We start from the raw sequence: 23767 nt of genomic DNA, 5'->3' as shown, positions 1-23767 counted from the left end.
TATTTTCTATGTCTCTATTCTAAGTCCTTTAGAACTAATTTTATGATGATCACGCCTCATCTTTCCAGATCCTGAAACCTCTGGCAAAAATTGCTTTTATTTACTCTGGCAAATTTAATCATTTTACACATCAGAAATAACTCACGTTCTACCTTATAAAATAGCACCTGCTTTCAACGTTGTACTTACTGCCAGAGTCCTGACAATAGTTACCCAACATGGGAAAATGCGTGGTGCTGAATCTGTTTAAGTCTGTGCGGTCATCAAAGAGTTAAAGGGGGGGTTTCGCACTGGTCAGGCAGGAGAAGGGGCGGGGAGAATTACATGCAAGCAGGAATAACAGAAATCCGGGCTCCTGGAGTGAATGACTACACTATTCTGCAAACTGCAAGGTAAATGAAAACTAGGAGCTGATGCACACCTCACTGCCGAATGAAAGGAACAAGTGATTCAGTGCAAATATTATATATGGTTAAATATTTCACTTGTTACCTGGCAGGGAGGTTGAACAAGCAAACACGCAACAACAACAACAAAAAACCAACTAAGAAAGACCCTCTTTTGATCAAAGTTTAGCACAGGTATATAAATATTATTTCTTAAGGTTACGAATTTTTATTTTTGTGAAGTAATTTCGAGGTACCGGCCTGGATGGACAAGCCCAGGCATGTTGGCTGTGGTGAAAGTTAACTTCAATTATCCCTGATGATGCACTTTAGCAAATGTCCAGCAGCATAGTCTGCAGTGTCTATATAACAAAAAATATGTAACTTACCATTAATCTCTCGCTGTTTTATATATATATATATATATATATATATATATCCGTGTGGTTTGTTAAATTACATAGGAGGTGTGGGTTTAATTCCTCCCCCTTTCACTTTTCGACGAGTGGAGTTCAGTGCGGTGAACAAGTCGGGACATGTACCAAGACAGAGAGGGCAAAGCTCGTCGCTCATCCCACTGCTGGCGTCAGGCGCTGAGGTGCAATTGATGTGTCGCGTTGTGGCTGGGTGGTTTCAATATTACTGAAAACTTGGGTCCAGCCACTGAATGCATGGAGAAGAGTGGAGGAGGAGATTCTCCTTGACACATAGCTCCTTCCAGTAAAGTGTGCATGTAGCCCCTTTCATTGAGCCACACAGCATCCTTGCACAACATTTGGCAAGTGGTGTTTTTTTTGCCCAGTTTGGTCTTTAAGATGATGTGGCTTTCCCCTCTGCTCAAGTGTTGCAAATCTGTTTTTCATTTGTATAACAGCTCGCAATTATGTGGCATCTGTAACCTGGTGAAAGGTTTGGAGGCTCTTAACAGCAGCTTTGGCAGGCAAAGTTTGGTGCCAAAATGCATTGAGGTTCGCGAAACATAGAAACATAGAAAGTAGGTGCAGGAGTAGGCCATTCAGCCACTCGAGCCTGCACCGCCATTCCATATGATCATGGCTGATCATCCAACTCAGTATCCTGTACCTGCCTTCTCTCCATACCCCCTGATTCCTTTAGCCACAAGGGCCACATCTAACTCCCTCTTAAATATAGCCGATGAACTGGCCTCAACTACCTTCTGTGGCAGAGAATTCCACAGATTCACCACTCTCTGTGTGCAAAAAAACGTTCTCATCTCGGTCCTAAAATACATCCCCCTTATCCTTAAACTGTGACCCCTTGTTCTGGACTTCCCCAACATCGGGAACAATCTTCCTGCATCTAGCCTGTCCAACCCTTTAAGAATTTTGTAAGTTTCTATAAGATCCTGAGGCGTACTGAGGTGATCAAGAGTCTGGCTAGAGAGGTGCATATTAAAGGAAGAACCAGGTGCCAAGATGGGGGGGGGGGGAGAGAGGGGGGGGGGGGAGAGAGGGGGGGGGGGGGGTGGGAGAGAGGGGGGGGAGAGAGGGGGGGGCTAGGGTTAGAGGGGACATTTCACAGATTTTCAGGCTGATGTGAATCAGGTAAATAATTCCTCCATTTCACATCACAACAGTAACTCCATCCCTGGAGACACAAGGAATTGCAGATGCTGGACAGGGTGAAGTTTCAGGTTGGGACTGATTGTGGTGGGGTGGGGTGGGGTGGGTGGGGGGGGGGGGGAAGAAAGTTGGAAGAGAGGTCGGGCAGGACAAAGCCTGGTGAGTGATGGGTGGAAACAGGTGAAGTATGTTTTTGAGAGATGGTTGAATGACAGCCAAAGATGGAAAGGGCCAAAAGACAGTAGTGGAGGCAAGTGCTGAGGAAGCACACGTGGTAGTGAGTGGGTCAGAACATGGGCGTTGACCAGGAGAGTAGCAGGTATCACCGGGGGGGTCTCAGAATGCCCACCAGAGTGGAGAACTTTGACGAGAACTCTTTTTGTCAACCAGCACCTGCAGTTCCTTGCGTCTGCTTTTCACTGCTTCTGCAATTCCTTGCATCTATGCTTTGCTGCTCCACTGCAAAATCTCCTCCGGCTACGCCTACTTTGGAGTTGGCGTACCTTGAGCAGATTTTGCAGTGGAGCAGACAAGCATAGATGCAAGGAATTGTAGATGCTGTTTGACAAAAGAAAAAAGACCCAAAATACTGGAGTAACTCAGCGGGTCTGTCAGGACCTCTGGAGAACATGGATGGGGTTTTGTCTGCCTTTCAACCCCCTCCCTTCCTCCGTCACCTGTAGTTACTCCCAACGCTTTGTGACTTGTTTTCCATCTGTGGAGATCCTGTCTCCCAGTCAAACCTGACAAGGAGGTGCAGTGGGTGAGTGGGAGCAGTATTTCGGGATGCAGGAGCCTGCAGCCGTGATCCCAAGGGAACTGTTGCTGGGATTCTCAAGTACTGACGTACTAACTGGTGATTAGCAGGAAACTTTGCTGTGATGTCCTGTGGGATCCGGGGGAGTAACATTACTGCTCATAACTTGGGAGGAACCCCGGAAAAAAAATAAAAATATTTTCTTGGCTTTCTTGATTGTTATCTGACTGTCAACTAGTCAGAGGTTGACACGGAATGCTGGAGTAACTCAGCGGGTCAGGCAGCATCTATGGAGAGAAGGAATGGGTGACGAAGGGTCTGAAGAAGGGTCTCGACCTGAAACGTCACCCATTCCTTCTCTCCAGAGATACTGCCTGTCCCGCTGAGTTACTCCAGCATTTTGTGTCTACCTTTGATTTAAACCAGCATCTGCAGTTTTCTTTCCTATCCACTAGTCAGACATTGTTGTGATTGTGAGTTAAAATAGCATGTGGGCTCTAGACCATGATTTAGGAGTATTTGAAGGAACCAAGCCAGGCTGTGATTAGCCTCCACAAAAGGTGGGGTTAAGATGAAGGGAGGCAGGCACGGGTCAAATCACATCAGGCAGTATATAGCTACGATTTTAGTTTGGAGATGGAAGGAACTGCAGATGCTGGAATCTTACGTAAGGCACAAAGTGCTGGAGTAAATCAGTTGATCTGCAGAAGGGTCCTGACCCCAAACCTTGCCTAAGCATGTCCCCCAGAGATGCTGCCTGATGATGTGCTCTGAGTTACTCCAGCGCTTTGTGTCCCATGATTTTGATTTCTTGCTCTGTCACATCAGGCAGGAAGGGTTACAATTGACCAGTCTGACAGAGGAAAGGAACATTGGTTGGAATGCAACGATGCTTGTTATTAAATTGCATTGAAGACCATAATCCGTGAAATAGCTAAGCCAAGAAAACACAACCGGTTTCTGTAGAAAATGTGCAACAAAACAAATTCAAATGATGCAATGGTTTGAAACCTCTTTTTAGACTTTATTTATTTTGGCTTCATTTCTAAGTGTATGTAGTGCTAGTTAACTGAAGCAAGTTCTCATATTTAATACAATGGTGTAGCGACCATAGAGAATGGTCCGGGTCGTCGAACCCTCAGATTGGCCAGCGAGGTCACGTGTGAACGCGACCATGGGGATTGGTCCAGAGAGCGACATCGCTGATTGGCCAGCGTGGTCATGTGCGCTTTTGGCGCCCGAAATGTTCAGTTCGGCGAAGTCTTCGAAGAAGACAGTAAGTTTTTGATGGTTGTCCTTTACCTTGTTGTTTAACTCTGTATTCGAATATTGCGGCTGCAATAAACTTCTTCTACAACCAACAAGTTTTCGGACTCGCCATAATGGGATTGTTTCCACTGGAGCAGTCGAGAGTGTAATGAGCATTAACATTCTTTTTGGGTACATCCAAGTCTTGATATGTTTTGTTTTGCATTTTCAATTACTCCAGGTGTGTGTTTTAATATTTGGAAAATTATTTCAAACATTTCGTTCAAATTGCACCAATTTTCAATCTCATGAAAGCTCGACTAGATCAAAATAGGTAATAACAATGATTGCAGGCTTAAATGTGATGTGGTGCTTAAATGGCTGGATCTGTAAATGAAAAATTTGCATTTGCAGTACAGAGTCGAGTTGAAATCCCATCAGAGCAGATGTGGAATTTAAATTGGGTTTATAATCTGGAATCGAAAAACAAAAGTAGTTAATAGTAATGACAATCAGAAAACGACAAAAGGTTCGAAAGAACCCCCTTTCAAGAATGGAAATTGGCCATCATTCCTTAGCCCTTCTTAAATGGAGGCACAACTTTAGTCATCCGCCACATCACCGTTATTGACAATATGGAAAAAAAATTATGAGCAAAACAATTTTCTAGGTTGGCCTTTGGGTGAAATGATTCAGCTTTTATTGGTTTAGAGCAAACATTTCAGGCCCTTGGTGTTTGTGGAGGTAAATGATATATTTTTTAGACTGATTAGGTGATGACAGATTATCAATTCAATATTTTCATTGAGTGCAAGGGAATGTTTTAGGAGGAATTTCCTTAAACAGCAGGTTGTTGAGGCGAGGGATTACTTTGCTACACAGTGTGGTTAAGCCTGTGTGAACCGCTTCTTAAGGGAAAATTAGATAAATATTGAAAACGGGATCAAACAGCAATGGAAAAGAGTCCAAGGTGCAAGTAAGTTTTGGAATGCTCTGGTTCTGTGTGAGAACTGACCAATGGATTAAAGGGCTTTTCCTTAGGAAATTCTTTACAACCTCAATGTTTGTAAAACTAAAACCACGCTATGGGCTAAATATAAATGATCTGAGGAAATGTACAGTTAGGGGGAATCAGTGACAAATAATGTTTTTAAAGAATGGAATGGGAAGAGATCATTTTAGTTAAGTTGGAAGTACTTTTTGTTTGCTAACCATGGTTGGCACAGTGGCTCAGTTGGTAGAGCTGTTGTCACACAGCACAAGAGACCCGGTTTCAAACCAGATCTTGGGTGGTGCTGTCTGTGTGGAGTTTGCATGTTCCCTCCCGCATCGCTAGGAGGTGCGGGTTTGTAGGTTAATTGGCCACCGTAACTTGCCCCCAGGGGGTGGTTAAAAAAAGTGCTATAATGCGGAACAATAGTGGGAACAATATGAGTGGGAGATCAATGGTCAGCATGGATTTAGTGAGCCATTTCGAAGGGCCTGTTTCCATGCAGTATCTCCAAACTGCACCATATTGTATGTACTGCATTTAATTCAATCGGCAGCCATGTTCACCTGTAACAAACCTGCACAGAAAATGTGCTTGAGTTTTCCTTTTGTCATGGGATTGAGTACTGTGGGTTAAATTCTTCAAGTGATGAATCTCTTTAGACAGACCCAAAGCAATGAAGTTTGCTTTCAGAACGTGTGATTTGCAAAAGTGTTGTGTTTCCTTGTAGCCCTTCAATCTATGCCATCATCCATCGTCCACCCTATCGCAAATGTTGTGTTCTCCACCCTCTCCCCTGCTCTGCAAATTTAACCACGCTTCTTTTCCAGTTCTGAAGAATGGTCTTTGAGCCGGAACGTTAACTCTAGATGCTGCCTGGCGCACAGATTGATTGTTTCCAGCATTTTCATTTCTTTTTATCAGCTGCGGTTCTTATTGTTTTTTTGATTGTATTATCTGTTCTTGTCAGAGTGGCTCGGGTGGTCCTGAGTTCACCTCTGAATCAGTAAGTGAAGTATCTGTTCCCTATTGCAGAGGCTTGTGCACAAAAATCCCAACAAAAACTCATGTGGAGTTCTGAAGGAATGTTGCCCCCCCCCCCCCCGGTCAGAGGTGATGAAAACCTCCATTCTCTGTCCTCTCTTTATCTTTCAGCCATGTTGAGTTCTTGACTAACAACCAGAATAGAAATCTGTCTAGGAATCAAGAACTGCAGGACATTGGTTTAAAGTTAGAGGGGAAAGGTTTAATGGGAACCCGAAGGGCAATGTATTTTACACAAAGGATTGGGGCTATATGGAACGAGCTGCCGATGTAGTTGAGGTAGGTACTATCATCTATATACTAAAACTCTCGTTTGTTATCTTGTTTGTGACTGAACTTCAGCCAAAACGGTACACGATAGCGCAACAATTTTAGGCCCACCTTACTCACCATTGTCACTTTAGTGATAATGCAAGTAGTTTTATTGAAATCGGTGTTATATTTTTTAAGTTATTCACATTTTAAAGTTTAAAAGGAAGGGGGAGTGGGGGAGAAGGGAGAGGGGAGGTTGAGGAGAGAGGGGAGGGGAGGGGAGGGGAGGGGGGGGAAGGACAGGGTGCTGCACCAATGCAGGAGAGGTTTGGGCCCAACGGGTCCACTTTGTCTAGTAACATTTAAAAAGCATTTGGATAGGATAGATTTAGAGGGATATGGGCCAAATGCAGGCAGGTGGAACTAGCATAGATGGGGCATGTTGATCAGCATAGGCAAGTTGGGCCGAAGGGCCTGTTTCCATGGTGTATGACTCTAAGCTAAACTTTCTTTTCTTGTGATCTTTTTATTCAACTCATTCCGAGGGCACCAAATTTTCTCTGTGGGAACGAGCCTCAAATAACCTCCATGATGGATTCCCGATGCTTACACATTAATTTGTGCTGGAGCAGGTGTTCCCAGTCTACCCAGCCAGGCAAGGGTTTCCTTGCAACAATTTGGAAGCTTTAGCTATTTCATCTGTCCTTTTCCAAAATTAACCTCAACTGTGCGATACTAACTGAATTATAATCACGACCAGAAAGGTATTCTCCCACTGATATTCCTTTTAGTAGCCCTGATTCATTTGAAGATACTGAATGCAGAATTCCCCACTCACTTTCTTGATCCACCCATCTGTGGAATTCATTGCCTCAGAGGGCAGTGGAGGCCAACTCTCTGAATGCATTCAAGAGAGAGCTAGATAGAGCTCTTAAGGATAGCGGAGTCAGGGGGTATGGGGAGAAGGCAGGAACGGGGTACTGATTGAGAATGATCAGCTATGATCACATTGAATGGCGGTGCTGGCTCGAAGGGCCGAATGGCCTATTCCTGCACCTATTGTCTATTGTCATTTAACTGCATAGAATATAAAGTGCAGGATGGATTCAGTGAGTGAAGTAGCAGCTGTGGGGGGGAATGGAAGTTTTGGGATGTCGGGTCCCTTCTTCGTACCCTGTTGGAATTCTCTGCCATCTATGTACTTTACATCGGTTAATATGAATGTAATTGAAACATCCCCACTCAGATAGACACCTGGATACGCAGGGAAAGGAGGGATATGGATCATATGCAGGCAGAGGTGATTAGTCTAACTTGCCATCATTTTTGACATGGTCTAGTGGGCCAAAGGGCCTGTTCTGTTTTATGCACTGTTTTATGTTCTATATTGCACTGTTGTGTATAGGGGATTTATCCAGAGTTTTGCTCTTTTTTTCTCCTGTTCAGAGGCTTGCAGTAAAGTCGCTTCAGTGTCACAGACCGTCTTTTTTTTCTTCTATTCAATCCATAAAGCGTCGCACTTCACTGAATGACCCTTCTGACTACCATTTCGTGCAGCAGCTCTAATACTTTTTAGCCAATACTTTGCCTTTTAGTCCCCTTTTGCCTGAAAACGCTGTAATCAGGCTTGTTGTGTTGCTCGTCCTTCCCCACTTGAAATCATTATTCCATGAAGATTATGAAATCTCCTTGTAACTTGTCTGACAGTGCCTTCAGCACATCTTCCTAATACACTATCCACTTTGCACAGGCTCTAGTTTTCAACGTTTGTTTGATTTGTTTCACAAAATCGTAGGGCAGCAAAGGTTTTTTCCATTGAATCTCTTTCCCAAATCCCTAAAGTTTGCCTGAAGATCCTCATCCATTTTTCACTCTGCATCCTGGGTACTGATATGGACTATGACCTCTGGCTGTTGACTCTTTCATGTAGATTATAACGAAATAAGGGCGGGGGGGGTGTAACTCATGGGATTGATCCGAGAGCTGGCATAGACGTGATAGGCTGAATATCATGATAACCTCACAATAAAGTTCTATACCATGAGAAAATGGGAGAATAATATGAGAAGAATATTCTGCAACTGCTCAGTGATAAGTTCATAAGACAGGAGTAGGATTTGGCCATTCAGCCCATCAAGTCTACTCCACCATTCAATCATGCCTGGTCTATCTTTCCCTCTCAACCTCATTCTCCTGCCTTCTCCACAAAACCTTTGAAATCTTCATTATTCAAGAACCTGCCAATTTCCGCTTTAAAAATACCCAATGACTTGGGCAAATAAGAAGTACTGGAGGAGCTCAGAAGGTCAGGTAGCATCTATGGAGGGATTGGACAGGTGACCCAAATACCTAACGATCTCCTTGACTCTGGCACTATGGAGGCAGCAAGCCATCCTAGAATCACGCCAGCTGCTGCGGAAATGCCCGTCGTTTGCCCAATCGTTGTCTTGCCCTTGATCTTTCTTTTCCTGTCCTTCACAGCTGAGTTATCCTTGGTCCTTGAGTCTTGGCTTTGACTTTGGCCTCTTTTCGTACTTTAGGATCAGCAACCAAGAACCACTGGAGGAGTGGGCTCCCCTGAGAGCCTGCCTCCAACACCTGCCTTTCCTCTTTCTATCAAGATTTCACAAGTGAATTGAATAGGTACATGAGAGAATGTAACTGAATGGATAACTCTGCAATGAAAATAATAGGACTCAATGCACTGGACACCCTTTTGTGCTGTGATGATTACAATGCTATTTGTAGGCACTGTATGTGCACGCAATTGGCTTCCATATTTCCTAAATTACAGCAAAACTCCTAAAGTACCTTATTGGCCATAAAGCAGTGTGGGAGATTCTTAAGTTGAAAATGTTGCAATATAAATGCAAATCCCTCTTTCCCAATTGCCTTCAGGAATTCAACGAAAGAATCTTCTCTTACCTTTTAAGATAAAACTTTTCATGATGAACCTGCTCTATGTTCAATAATGACAAAAATTGTTTTTGAAGATTATAGAGTGGAGTCATGGTTTACACAGTACAGGTATTCAGACTTAACGTAACCATTCTGATCACTGATACTTGTGTGTGCCCAAGATGCCCTTGGTAGATTAATGCTTAGCTATTACTGTGTGTGTGTGTGTGTGTGTGTGTGTGTGTGTGTGTGTGTGTGTGTGTGTGTGTGTGTGTGTGTGTGTGTGTGTGTGTCTCTGTGTGTGTGTGTGTGTCGTGTGTGTGTCGTTGTGTGTGTCGTGTGTGTGTCTGCGCGTGTGTGTCTGCGCGTGTGTGTCTGCGCGTGTGTGTCTGTGCGTGTGTGTCTGCGTGTGTGTCTGCGTGTGTGTCTGTGCGTGTGTGTCTGTGCGTGTGTGTCTGCGCGTGTGTCTGTGCGTGTGTGTCTGTGCGTGTGTGTGTGTACACGTATGTACAAAAAAGTTCAATAACTCAGTGAGGGAGGGAAATAATGTAATCAAGCTCAAAATAATTGCACCAAGGCGTCAAAGTTCTCCAATCATACATGAATGAAAAAATACCTGCTTAATACCAGGGTGCATTAGAATGCTTTGGTCTATTTGCTTTATTTCCAATTCCAGATAAAACAAAAATTGTGCTTGATTTGCAGGTTGAAAGTCATAGATATCAGGACGGAGAGTTGGAAATGGGCCTGCTGTTCGAACTCCTTGTTTTCCTCAGTCTGGTACGTATTTGTAGTGTGCATAAATCTAGAGCAACCTTCACTAACATTGGGTACCAGATAAATGTTTGTGATGGAAGATGGTGAATCACATGGGTGCAGATCGCTGGTTAATGAGTTGCAACAATCATGGACAGTTCTGAGTGATGAAAGAATGGGTCGACTGGGCTTGTATTCACTGGAAGTTAGAAGGATGAGAGGGGATCTTATAGAGACATATACAATTCTTAAGGGATTAGACAGGTTAGATGCAGGAAAAATGGACCTGTTGTTGGGAGAGTCCAGAACCAGGGAGTCACAGTTAAAGAATAAGGGGTAGACTATTTAGGACTGAGATGAGGAAAAACTTTTTCACCCAGAGAGTTGAGAATCTGTGGAATTCTCTGCCACAGAAGGCAGTGGAGGCCAATTCACTGGAAGTTTTCAAGAGAGAGCTAGATTTATCTCTTCGGGCTCACGGAATCAAGGGATATGGGAGAAAAAGCAGGAACGGGGTACTGATTTCAGATGCTCAGCCATGATCATATTGAATGGCGGTGCTGGCTCGAAAGGCCGACTCCTGCACCTATTTTCTATGTTTCTATGATTCCATTGGTAAATTGCGAAATCATGCAAGTTGATGTGCACATTCCTGGTGTAGTCTCCTGCAATGCATTAGACGACCGATACAGATGCCACTGCCATTGTCCTTCAATATGCTCCCTGCTGGAGAAACCCCGTAGACTGGGCAGTGCCCAGACCCTGTCAGTCTCAGTGTCAAGGGTTCGGCCAAGGAGTGGCCTAGCTCCCAGGCATCGCCACGACAGTGGCTAATCATCTGCACAGTCTTCTGGCACGGAGCAAGCTCCCCTTCTCCACCTTATATGGTATGGAGTTTGCATTTGGCTGGGAGTTTGCTGTCACATTGTCAGGTGGACCCGGATTGCTCCAAGTTGCAGATGGAGCTTGAAGAGCTGTGCAAATTGGAATGGAAAGGGATCTTGGTCATGCTCCAAAATGATTGACCAAATCCATTGGTTATGGTCCCAGAAACATACAGTCCAAGAGAGAGAGAAGTGTGATTAAATAGGGAGAACGATTAGCTCGAAGAAAAAGCTGACAGCATTATCAGTTGCCCAAATTAGATTTACTTGCAGACTTGGCAAATAAATTTGACAGTTCAGCAAACTATCTGTGATTAATTCCCACGCACTGAGACTCAGGACTACCAGACTATGAATACGTACATGGCATTGTATGCTCTACACCAAGTCAGAAAGTCAGCCCTGGAGATGGGCTGGCACTTTGAGCGGTAGAGTTGCTGCCTCAAAACGCCATAGACCCAGGTTTGATCCTGACAATGGGGGCTGTCTGTGTGGAGTTTGTGCGTTTCCTCCTGTGACCGTGTGGGTTTTCTCAGAGTTCTCGGGTACCCTACATTCCAAACACTTGCTGGTTTCTAGGTAAATTAGCTCTGGTGCGTAGGATAGAATTAGTGGATGTTGGTCGGTGTGCACTCGGATAGCCAGTCTCCACATTGTATCTCTTAACTAAACTAAAAGATCTTTACGTCCTTATCGAGAAAATTACTTTTGAGTAAAGGTGTCTCCACACTCAAGCTGATGCCTTTTTCAACAAAGAGACCATACAGGAATATATTGGGAGATCACTCAGTAGGTTACAGAGCACAATACATAGCTGAAATGGAAAGTCCGTACATTTATGCAGCTCATTGTTGTCTATCTGGGATTCATATCTAGTCAAAGACTTCTCTATTACAGGGAAAGGTCTACTAATATCTAACCTATCGATGCGCCTCATCCTTTTGTACACCCCTATAATTTTCCCCTCGACTCTCTCTGCTCCATAGAAATGCTCTGCTCCACGGTGGCGCAACGGTAGAGTTGCTGCCTTACAGCGAATGCAGCGCCGGAGACTCAGGTTCAATCCTGACTACGGGCGCCGTCTGTACGGAGTTTGTACGTTCTCCACGTGACCTGCATGGGTTTTCTCCGAGATCTTTGGTTTCCTCCCACACTCCAAAGACGTACAGGTTTGTAGGTTAATTGGCTGAGCAAATGTAAAAATTGTCCCTAGTGGGTGTAGGATAGTGTTGGTGTGCGGGGATCGCTGGGCGGCACGGACCCGGTGGGCCGAAGGGCCTGTTTCTGCGCTGTATCTCTAAATCTAAAAATCAAACCCAGTCTATTCTGTATCTGCTCGTAGCCAAACACTCCACCTCAGCAACTGGTGAATCCCCTCTGCACCTTCTCCAGAACTTTTGAGCATGATGATCATAATTGGGCACTGTTTTCCAGATGCGGCTTCACCAATGATTTATAAAATTGCACCGTAACTATACAGCTCATATTCGTAGGGAAGAACTGCAGATGCTGGTTTAAATCGAAGGTAGGCAGAGGTAGACACAAAATGCTGGAGTAACTCAGCGGGTCAGGCAGCATCTGTGGAGAGAAAGAATGGGTGACGTTTCAGGTCGAGACCCTTCTTCAGACTGATCAATCTGAAGAAGGGTCTCAACCCAAAAAGTCATCCATTCCTTCTCTCCACAGATGCTGCCTGACCCGCTGAGTTACTTCAGCATTTTGTGTCTACCTGCTCGTTGTATTCAATGCCTCGTCTAATGAAAGTCATTATCCCATATGACTACCACTGGTTCTGCCACCTTTGGGCGTCTTAAGGCATGACCAGCTTGTCTACTGAAGGATGTATATGGTGGAGATTGTTTAAAAGAGATATGGTTCGGAGGGTGTCCATTGATCAGTCAAGATGTTTTGATATGTGGTGGAGTCCTCATTGGTGAGCCAGTGCTCCTGGCCCGGGCTGCCCATGGTTGGAGGTGACCAGCTCGTCCGTCTACCTGGTGAGTGTTACCTTCTGTTGGGAATAGACCTCTTTCCCCTGCGGATTGATAGCCATTCGGCGTAATAGGAGAGGGTTAAGAGGGGAAGAGGCACAGGTGGTAGAGCTGCTGCCTCACAGCACCAGAGAAGCGAGCTCCATCCTGACCTCGGGTACTGTCTGTGTGGAGTTTGCATATTCTCTCTGTGGTCAGATGGGTTTCCTCCGGATGCTCTGGTTTCCTGCCACATCCCAAAGATGTGCTGGTCTGTAGGTTAATTGGCTGTGGACAAATTGCACCCAGTGTATAGGGGGTGGATGAGAAAGGGGGATAGTACAAAACTAGTGTAAACAGGTGGTCGGTGGTTGACGTGGCCTTGGTGTGCTGCAAGGCCTATCTCCATGCTGTATCTCTAAAATTGGGCAAGTCCTAAATGGGACTTGTACGGGAGTTGGTAACCCCGCCCCCACCATGTCTCCACTGTCTTGTGTGCATGCCACATGTACAGTCGGCAAGTCGTTGGTTCCAGCGGCTTTAGGGCTTGTCCACCGAGCATGTGGCAGCACGGTGGCGCAGCGGTAGAGTTGCTGCCTTACAGCAAATGCAGCGCCGGAGACTCAGGTTCGATCCTGACTACGGGCGCCGTCTGTACGGAGTTTGTACGTTCTCCCCGTGACCTGCGTGAGTTTTCTCCGAGATCTTCGGTTTCCTCCCACACTCCAAAGACGTGCAGATATGTAGGTTAATTGACTGGGTAACATTTAAAAATTGTCCCTAGTGTGTGTAGGATAGTGTTAGTGTGCGGGGATCGCTGGGCGGCGCGGACTCGGTGGGCCGAAGGGCCTGTTTCCGTGCTGTATCTCTAAATCAAAAAAAAATCTAAGTGAAGCCTGGGTTCGGCGGATTGCGCGGAGGAAACCTCCAGAAGGTTAAATGGGCAGAAAGACGATCCCAGCAAAGCGCCGTGGAGTGCAAACAGGGCAGAGTGAGATACGTCGGACACTTCTGACCATCCACTGCATCCTGACCTGTCCCCAGCCGTCTCGACTACGTCTTGCTGCTGGAACCTGATAGGCCAGGACGAGAGAGTGAGGCCGACGATCTGTGCAACTCCCCCTCACTTAAATCCAAGTCAAGCGCAAGTCATGACTTCAACCTTGGCCAGCATACATACCGCGGCTGGCGGCGATCCCAATCAGCAGTCGAAAAGTGAAGTCATGGTCATCTTCGAACCCGAATGATGAACATCATCTCTAAAATTTATAACTAAGGTGTTGTCATTTGGGTCAAGCAGCCATACTGAGTGGATAGAACACAGAATAGCACAGGTAGACACAAAACGCTGGAGTAACTCAGCGGGACAGGCAGCATCTCTGGAGAGAAGGTGACGTTTCAAGTCGAGACTCTTCATCAGACTGAATAGCACAACACAGGAGCAGGCCCTCCAGCCCACAACGTCCAGGCTGAATTAGATGCTAACTTAAACTAATCTCTGTCTGCATGTGATTCACATCTCTCCAGTTGCTGCATATCCATGTGCCTATCTAAAAAGCTCAAGCCATTATCGTATCTACCACCATCTGCCCCGTGCCTTCTAAGTAGCCACCTTGTGTTTAAGAAACAAACGTACCCGCAGATCTCATGGAGTCATAGAGTCTTACAGCGTGGAAACAGGCCCTTCAGCCCAACTTGCCCACACCAGCCAACATGTCCCACCTACCCAAGTCCCACCTGCCTGCATTTGGCCCATTTCTCTCTAAGCCTGTCCTATCCATGTATCGGTCTAAATGTTTTTTAAACTTTGCGATGGTACCTGTCTCAACAGCCTCCTCCGGCAGCTCGTTCTGCACACGTGCCACCTACGTGGAAAAATTACCCCTCTGGTTCCTATCAAATCTTTCCCCCCTCACAAACCTATGGTTTTCGATTTCCACTACTCTGGGCAAGAGACTCTGTGCATCTACCCGATCTGTTCCTCTCATGATTTTGTGCATCTCTACAAGATCACCCCTCATCCTCCTGCACTCCAAGGAATAGAGTCCTAGACTTCCCAACCTCTCCCTATAGCTTAGGCCCTCGAGTCCTGGCAACATCGTTGTAAATCTTCTCTGCACCCTTTCCACCTTGACAACATTTTCCCCATAATATGGTGCCCAGAACTGAACACATTACTCTAAATATGGCCTCACCAACGTCTCACACAACTGCAACATGACCTCCCAACTTCTACAGTCAAAGCCTTTTTGACCACCTATCAACCTGTGATGCTTCTTTCAATGAACTGTGGACCTGTGCTCCTAGATCCCTGTGCTCTACAACACTCCTCAGTGCCCTACCATTCACTGTGTAGATTCTGCCCATGTTAGACTTCCCAAACTGCAACACTGCCACATTTCTGTGTATTAGATCCCATCAACTCTTCCTCAGCTCACCTGTCCAACCGATCAAGATCCTGCTGCAATTTTTGACAGCCATCTTCATTATCTACAATACTGCCCAACATACCACTCCTTTAAACTTTGCCCCTCTCACCTTAAAGTTATATCCTCTAGTCCGGGACACTTTCTCCATGGGGAAATGGTTCTGACTGTATACCCTATCTATGCCTCTCATAATTTTAGATACTTCCATCCCATCTCCCCTCCGCCTCTTACATTCCATAGGAAAAATATATATATTTGTCCAACCAGTGCATGTAGATAACAGCCCCTAATCCAGGCAGCACCACTTCCTCGCCAAAGCGTCCATATCCTTCCTGTAATGGGGCAACCAGAACTGCACGCTATGGATTATAAATGCTGTGTGGTCAGCTTCCTCAACCCTTGAGTAAGTGATTCTCGAGTGCTCCTCAACTCAGGAGACACAGTTTGTCATATTCCTGTATTCCAACACTTTTACACCCCACACACTATCGAGTGTCTCATGGGAAGGTTGAATGATTGGTCCATGTGGTGAAATGGCAATCTCTGGCTCTGGTAACTGGTGCTCTACAATGCTGCACTGTATTCTGCATTCTGTATCTCCCCCTTTGCTTAATCCTTTGTACTTGAGTTTGACTTGTTTGTATTTATGTTTAATATCGGATCGGATAGCTTGCAAAGCAAAGCTTTTCACTGTACCTTGGCACACATGACTAAAATAAACCTAAACCTAAATATAACACCAGTACCACTTGATTTGGGCTGAGAATACAAAGTGCTACAGTGACTCAGTGGGTCAAGCAGCATCTCTAGAGGACATGGATTGGCAACTTTTTGGATATCCGTGTTCTCCAGAGATGCTGCCTGAGCCGCTGAGTTATATTAGCACTTTGTGTTCCCCAGATTCCAGCATCTTCAGTTTCTTGTATCTCTTGGTAGGGGATGGCAATCCAAGTATTCCCCAGCCATGTTACACCCAGGCCTCATTTTATTTATACCTGTACTATATCGTACTACTGACAAGGTTTAGCAATGGAACACAATCCACAACGTTTAAATATAGACAAGGACTGGCCCCAGCATCTGTGACAAGTGCGCTGGATGACCCCAAAGATCCAGGATTTAAAATGGGGAGAACAGATGGGTTGTAAGCTCACAATCCCCAGGAGTAAAATCAGACTGTAAGCACTAAAAGAGAAGACGTTCCATCAAGCATAAAACTGCGAAGAGCGCAAAAGATGGGATACTGAGTGCCAATTCTTCTTAGTAAATCATCAGTAAAGTTCGCTCAAAATTTTACAGTGGCGTGAAGCAAAAATAACTTTGAACAACTGCCCCGGTAACAGCTGGAGCCAATCTTTGTCTACATCTAAACTTTGGGGATTGTATTCCATTGCTAAGCCATAGAACTGGTAGGATATAGTGCAGGTAAGACAAATGTGACCTGGGTGTAAATTGGCTGGGGAATACCTGAAAACACACACCTCCAGATTCAGGGACAGTTTCTTCCCAGCTGTTATCAGGTATCTGATCCACCCTCCCAACAATGAGACGGTAGTCCTGAACTACTATCTACCTCATTGAGGATCCTCAGAGTATTTTCGATCGGACTTTACTGGACTTTATCTTGCACCAAACATCATTTAAGTTATTCCCACTCTCATGTATCTGCACACTTTGGGTAGCTTGATTGTAATCATGTATTGTCTTTCCGCTGACCGGTTAGCACGCAACAAAGACTTTTCACTGTGCCTCGGTACACGTGACAATAAACTAAAGTAAAACTAAAAGCTAACATTAGTATTTGCAGAGACGGCGCCTGTCAGTGTATGAGCTGAATGATCACCCTTCCAGCCCACTACAATACAGTCAATAGCATGAACTAGTCTTTGTAGAACGATCCTGCAGTGTCTGTAAGCCTATTCATGTTGTTGCTTGCAAAGACAAATAACAAACGGAGAGCTAGCAATGGAACATTCTTCATTGATGGTAGTAACTCTCAACCAAGCAGCGGTGTCTAATACAACAATGCATCGTGCCAAAGGTAAACACAAAAAGCTGGAGTAACTCGGTGGATCAGGCAGCATCTCTGGAGTAAAGGAACAGGTGATGTTTTGGGCCAAGACCCTTCTTCAGACTTAGAGTCAGGGGAGTGGGAACCGAGAGATATGAAAAGGTACATAAAACAAATTAATGACATGCGAAAAGATGGATAAAAGCCAGCAACAATGATCAAGGAGAGGTGGAGCCCACAGTGGTCTATTGTTGGCTGTGGGGAAAGGTGATAGCGAGTAACACAAACAGTGAAACTCAGCAGGATGACAGTGAAACTAGTCTGACGACCAGGGTGGGCAAGGGTTACTTGAAGCTAGAGAATTTAATATTCATACCGCTGGGCTGGAAGCTGCCCAAGCTAAATATGAGGTGCTGTTCCTCCAATTTGTATTTGGCCTCACTCTTGACAGTGGAGAAGGCCCAGGACAGAAAGGTCAATGTGGGAACGTGAGGGGGAGTTAAAGTGTTTGGCGACTGGGAGATCGCGTAGGCCGTGGTACATGGTAGACATGGCTCTTCAAAGTACCCATATATCCTTCAATGCTTCCATTTTAGAAAAAAACAAACCCACTCAAAGCATAAATAATTTCAACCAGTACAAATATTTAACATATTGTATAACATCTCCTGTATACACAGTTGAAATTGTTTTCTTCTAAGATTTACTCAACCACAATGGTGGACGATTTATCCCCCGCATTCACTCCGGAAGCTTTCAATTCTGGGACATCACCTCCTCTTGTAGGCTGTGATCTACTCAGTGAGGGTTCCCAACCAGCTCAGTGGCTCCCACCCAGCAACAACTGTATATCAGGACCAATGGTACAAAGTAAATAGACACAAAAAGCTGGAGTAACTCAGTGGATCAGGCAGCATCTCTGGAGTAAAGGAACAGGTGATGTTTTGGGTCAAGACCCTTCTTCAGACTGAGAGTCAGGGGAGTGGGAACCTAGAGATATGGAACAAATTAATGACATGCAAAAAGATGGATAAAAGCCAGCAACAATGATCAAGGAGAGGTGGAGCCCACAGTGGTCTATTGTTGGCTGTGGGGAAAGGTGATAGCGAGTAACACAAACTCAGCAGGTCAGGCAGAATCTTTGGAGAAAAGGAATAGATGACGTTTCGGGTCGAGACCCTTCTTCAGCAAATTCTGTTCTTCCAGAACATGTTCTTGATTACCATCTTCTTGAGAATCATGTACACCAGTTGAGAGGTCATGTTGCAGTTGTACAAGACATTGGTGAGGCCACATTTAGAGTATTGTTCAATCTTAGTCACCCTGTTATAGGAAAGATGTTGTTAAGCTGGAAGGGGTGCAGAGAAGATTTACGAGGATGTTGCCAGGACTCGAGGGCCTGAGCTGTACTGAGAGGTTGAGCAGGCTAGGACTTTATTCCTTGGAGTGCAGGAGGATGATGGGTGACCTTCTAGCGTTGTGTAAGATCACAAGAGGAATAGATTGGGTAAATGGACAATCTTTTTCCCAGAGTAGGGAAATCAAGAACCAGAGGATATATGTTTAAGGTGAGGAGGAGGAAGATTTAATAGGAACCCGAGGGGCAACCTTTCTACACAAAGGGGGATAGGTATATGGAACAAGCTGCCAGAGGAGTTGTTGAGGCAAGTACCACTAGTGTCGATGGGGCATGCTGGTCAATGCGGGAAGTTGGGCCAAAGGGCCTGTTTCTGTGCGGTATGACTGACTCTTGAGTTAAATGGTCCACATAAACCTTTTTGCTTCTGTTGCCCCAACTCATAATGTAGTTCCCAGCGCCCAGTTCTTCTACAATAGCTCCACGCTGCCATGCTGATGGTGCTGCATACTGAGGTGATGAGAGCACCACTCACAGTGTCTCCCCATCATCACCATCTTTCCCAGCCCGGTGACCTGAGCCACCTCTTCTGACTTCTTTTCATAGAAACATAGAAAATAGGTGCAGGAGTAGGCCATTCGGCCCTTCGAGCCTGCACCGCCATTCAATATGATCATGGCTGATCATCCAGCTCAGTAACCTGTACCTGCCTTCTCTCCATACCCCCTGATCCCTTTAGCCACAAGGGCCACATCTAACTCCCTCTTAAATATAGCCAATGAACTGGCCTCAACTACCTTCTGTGGCAGAGAATTCCACAGATTGACCACTCTCTGTGTGAAGAAATGTTTTCTCATCTCGGTCCTAAAAGACTTCCCCCTTATCCTTAAGCTGTGACCCCCTGGTTCTGGACTTCCCCAACATCGGGAACAATCTTCCCGCATCTAGCCTGTCCAACCCCTTAAGAATTTTATATGTTTCAATAAGATCCCCCCTCAGTCTTCTAAATTCCAGCGAGTATGGATTCCTTCTGCAATCCTTCTATATTGGACCAAACCAAGCATTGCCTACTCACAGGCATCAACCCAGCTGCCATACTGTAGGGGCAAATTCTGCAGTGAAGTTTGATCTCGTGCATTAGCAATGCCACAGACAATTTGGACCCCTTTAGGTTTATTATTGCCATGTGTACCGAGGCACAATGAAAGGCCTTGCTTTGCCGGCTATCCAAACGGATCAGCTGTGCCACCGTTGCTGCCAGTAAACCTGGTCCTGGGCCCAATCTACGGAAAGAAATGCCTCCTGTTACTTTAGTGCCCCACACAATCGTTAGGTTTAGGTTTTTTACTTGTATGCGTCCAGTCTTGGGTAGAGCAGTTCCCAAACCAAGCTGTGATGCAACAATAGACAATAGGTGCAGGAGGAGGCCATTCGGCCCTTCGAGCCAGCACCGCCATTCAATGTGATCATGGCTGATCATTCACAATCAGTACCCCGTTCCTGCCTTCTCCCCATACCCCCTGACTCCGCTATCCTTAAGAGCTCTATCTAGCTCTCTCTTGAATGTATTCAGAGAATTGGCGCCCACTGCCCTCTGAGGCAGAGAATTCCACAGACCTGTCAGTATGCCGACTGTGGTCCATTTGTGCAGAGGTTTGCAAGCGGTGGTGGAGGCATGCCGATGGTCCTCAGTCTCCCAAGGAAGTAGAGGTGTCGGTCTGCCTTCCCGGCTGTTGCATCATCGCGGTTTGTCCACGACAGATTGTTAATATTGATGCCGAGGAACTTGAAACTTTCAACCATCTCCACTCCAGCACCATTGATGCAGCCTGGGGCATGTACTCCATCATGCTTGAAATCAGTAACTAGCTCCTTCATCTTGCTGATACTGATGGAGTAGTTATTGTCCTGACACTGTCATACTAGTTTTCTTTCTCTCTCTCTCTCTTTTTCTCTCTCTCTCTCTCTCTCTCTCTCTCTCTCTCTCTCTCTCTCTCTCTCTCTCTTTTTTTTTTCTCTTTCTCTCTTTCTCTTTTTCTGTTTCTCTTTTTCTCTTTCCCTTTTTCTCTTTTTCTGTTTCTCTTTCTGTCTCTCTCTCTCTCTCTCTCTCTCTCTCTCTCTCTCTCTCTCTCTCTCTCTCTCTCTCTCTCTCTCTCTCTCTCTATCTATCTCTCTTTCTCTCTCTTTCTCTCTCTCTCTCTCTCTCTTTCTCTCTCTTTCTCTCTCTCTCTATCTCTTTCCCTCTTTCTCTCTCTCTTTCTCTCTCTCTTTCTCTCTCTCTTTATCTCTCTCTTTATCTCTCTCATTCTCCTTGTCATTCTTCGTGATCTGGTCCACCACAGTGTTGTCGTTTGCAAACTTGTAGATGGACTCAGAGCCAAATTGGGCCGTGTGGTTGTGAATGTAAAAGGAAAATAGTAGGGGACTGAGAACACAGCCTTGTGGGGCATTGGCATTGGGGATTATTGTGGAGGAGGTTTTATCACCTAGCCTCACTGCCTGTGTTCTGTGGGTCAGAAAGTTGAGGATCCATTGGCTGAGGGACGTGCTGGGTCCCATGTCCAGGAGTTTAGGGATGGGTTTGGATGCGATTGTGCAAGATAACGCTGGAGCATGATGACTCTCTGTATGGTCTTCCCAAAGAAGGATCTGCTAAAATGTTATCTCCAGCATATTGCTCATTTCTTTCTCATGCCCATGATAGGGATTATTGCAACCTAGCTGGAATTGAGTTGGGAGTAATGGGCAGTAGATCCCTAAATGTATATGGTTAAGTGTGGGACACGATCATTCTAAATCTATAATGTGTTGGCTGTGCGTTGAACCGGTGAATCACAAAATCAATGCCTGAAACAACTTCTCCCATGTGTTGAGGTCAGTTATTACCTTCAGAGGAAACTGTATCTGCTGAATTAAAGTGCAAAAAAATCTCTGACCCATAACTCTCCAAATGTAAACTGACATTTACAAAGGAAGGAACAAGCACAATGTTATTGATTCCTTTGATGACTTATGGGAGAGGACTTCAAAGTATTGTCCATCTCTCGGCCCCTCTGAGCTGAGGAGGCTGATTAAGAGTTACGCATATCGGTGGGACTGGATCACAGGTCTGGCTTGGGAAGGAAAGCAGATTTCCTTTCCTGAAGGACAAGATGGATTTTAGTGCCAACCCAGTGCGTCCATGCTTTGCAATACATGCACTCCCCACCTTACGTAATAGGTGACTTGTGCAAACGTGCACTTGTGTAGGGCAATTAGTTTAGTTTAGAGATACAGCGCGGAAACAGGCCCTTCGGCCCACTGAGTCCGCACTGACCGGCGATCGCCGCACTGTCCACACGCACACGGGGGACAATTTACATTTACACCAAACCAATTGACCTACAAACCTGCACATCTTTGGAGTGTGGGAGGAAACCGCAGACCTTGGAGAAAACCCACGCGGTCACGGGGAGAACGTACAGACGACCGTAGTCAGGATGGAACGCAGTTCTCCGGTGCTGGAGTTGCACATCCCAGCAGTCTCGATAACCGTCTCGTACGCAGCCGTTTCCGCAGGCCAGACCGCTGTCCGTGTGCGAGCTCCCACGTGGTTTCCGCATCAGAGGTCCCATGTGGTCTGCAAACTTCACTACTTGAATTGAATTCCCTCCGGTGCCATTGGAGGGACACGCAGTCCTTTATCTGGATCAATGGTCTGGAACTTGGCTGTCAGTCCATTAACTGCCCCTCTGTGTTATAAATGGAGCTGTCATCGCTGGTCTTGACTTGTGATTGAACGTGGCAGGGTTGGGGCAGGGGGTTGTTGTTTCGTGATGACAGAGACACATCGACATCTGGTTGTCATTTTGATCTTCCTGGTGCATAGAGTTCCTGTTAAGCACATAAATTTAAAATTGGATCATAAGTTTCATTTGAATTCTCAACCTTGCCAAAATATCCTATTGGAGCTGGAAATGTATGCATCACGATAGGCCCAGGCCTGAATTGTTATATTTCCCTAAATTGATCGATAGGACAGCTATATTTGAGTCCGTCCCCTCTCCTAATTTGAGGAAGGACATCCTTGTAATTGAGGCAGTGCAACGTAGGTTCACGAGATTGATCCCTGGGATGGCGGGACTGTCATATGAGGAAAGATTGAAAAGACCAGGCTTGTATTCAATGGAGTTTAGAAGATGAGAGGGGATCTCATAGAAACATATAAAATCATAAAAGGACTGGACAAGCTAGAGGCAGGAAAAATGTTCCCAATGTTGGGCAAGTCCAGAACCAGGGGCCACAGACTTAGAATAAAGGGGAGGCCATTTAAAACTGAGGTGAGAAGGAACATTTTCACCCAGAGAGTTGTGAATTTGTGGAATTCTCTGCGACAGAGGGCAGTGGAGGCCAAATCACTGGATGGATTTAAGGGGGAGTTAGATAGAGCTCTAGGGGCTAGTGGAATCAAGGAATATGGGGAGAAGGCAGGCACGGGTTACTGATTGGGGACGATCAGCCATGATCACAATGAATGGTGGTGCTGGCTCGAAGGGCCGAATGGCCTCCTCCTGCACCTATTTTCTCTGTTTCTATTTAGTTAGACTTTTAGTTAACGAGCCTTATTCCGTTGAGGTCTTGTCAATATTGCTTATATTTTCCACACAGTATCAAAGCTGCCAGTATTTCTCCATATTTTTCTAATTGGAGCTGTCGTCTGCTCAAAGAATTTTTCCAATTTTATTTAATATACAGTTCCGGTGTAAAGTGTTAAAACAACATTGTTTCTTTGGGTTTAAAAAAAAATCAGACTCTTGCCTCAGGAGTTCTGGCTGTGTGCCAAGGAAGTACCTATATAACTGTGGAAAGTCATGCATCCACAATTGATCTTTTCTGACTTCTCCTCCAGCGACCCAATGTCTTTGCCAGCGCGGGCAATTGTCGGGAGAATGAGTTTCTGGACGTCGATGGAAACTGCAAACTCTGCAAAGAGTGCGGACCTGGACTGGAACTGACAAAGGTATGCAACTGTGTGGAGGGAGCCAGCAGTCAGTCAGTCCACTCTGCACGGGACGCAAACAAACACTGCAGAAACTGGAAGTCTAAAACAAAGAATAGAAAATGCCCGCAATGCTCACAGGGTCAGACTGCAAGTGGAGAGAGAGAGATAAGCAGTGAAAAAAATTCAGGTCAATCATTTCAAATGTTTGCTGTTATCAATT

General features: G+C 45.5%; 1 protein-coding gene across 1 annotated transcript in view; it reads left to right on the top strand.

Moving 5' to 3' along the window:
* Positions 1–563: 563 nt before the first annotated feature.
* The window catches only part of eda2r (ectodysplasin A2 receptor), a 61809-nt gene continuing 38605 nt past the window's right edge, over positions 564–23767 (top strand). Inside the window, exons 1-3 of the mRNA XM_078411898.1 lie at positions 564–581; positions 9865–9939; positions 23455–23565. Of these exons, the coding sequence (XP_078268024.1) occupies positions 9901–9939; positions 23455–23565 (150 nt within the window). The 5' untranslated portion in view covers positions 564–581; positions 9865–9900. The remainder of the gene's footprint in view (positions 582–9864; positions 9940–23454; positions 23566–23767) is intronic.

This window comes from Rhinoraja longicauda, chromosome 15 (assembly GCF_053455715.1).
Source record: "Rhinoraja longicauda isolate Sanriku21f chromosome 15, sRhiLon1.1, whole genome shotgun sequence".
Taxonomy (NCBI): domain Eukaryota; kingdom Metazoa; phylum Chordata; class Chondrichthyes; order Rajiformes; family Arhynchobatidae; genus Rhinoraja; species Rhinoraja longicauda.
This window is presented reverse-complemented; position numbering and strand designations above follow the sequence as displayed.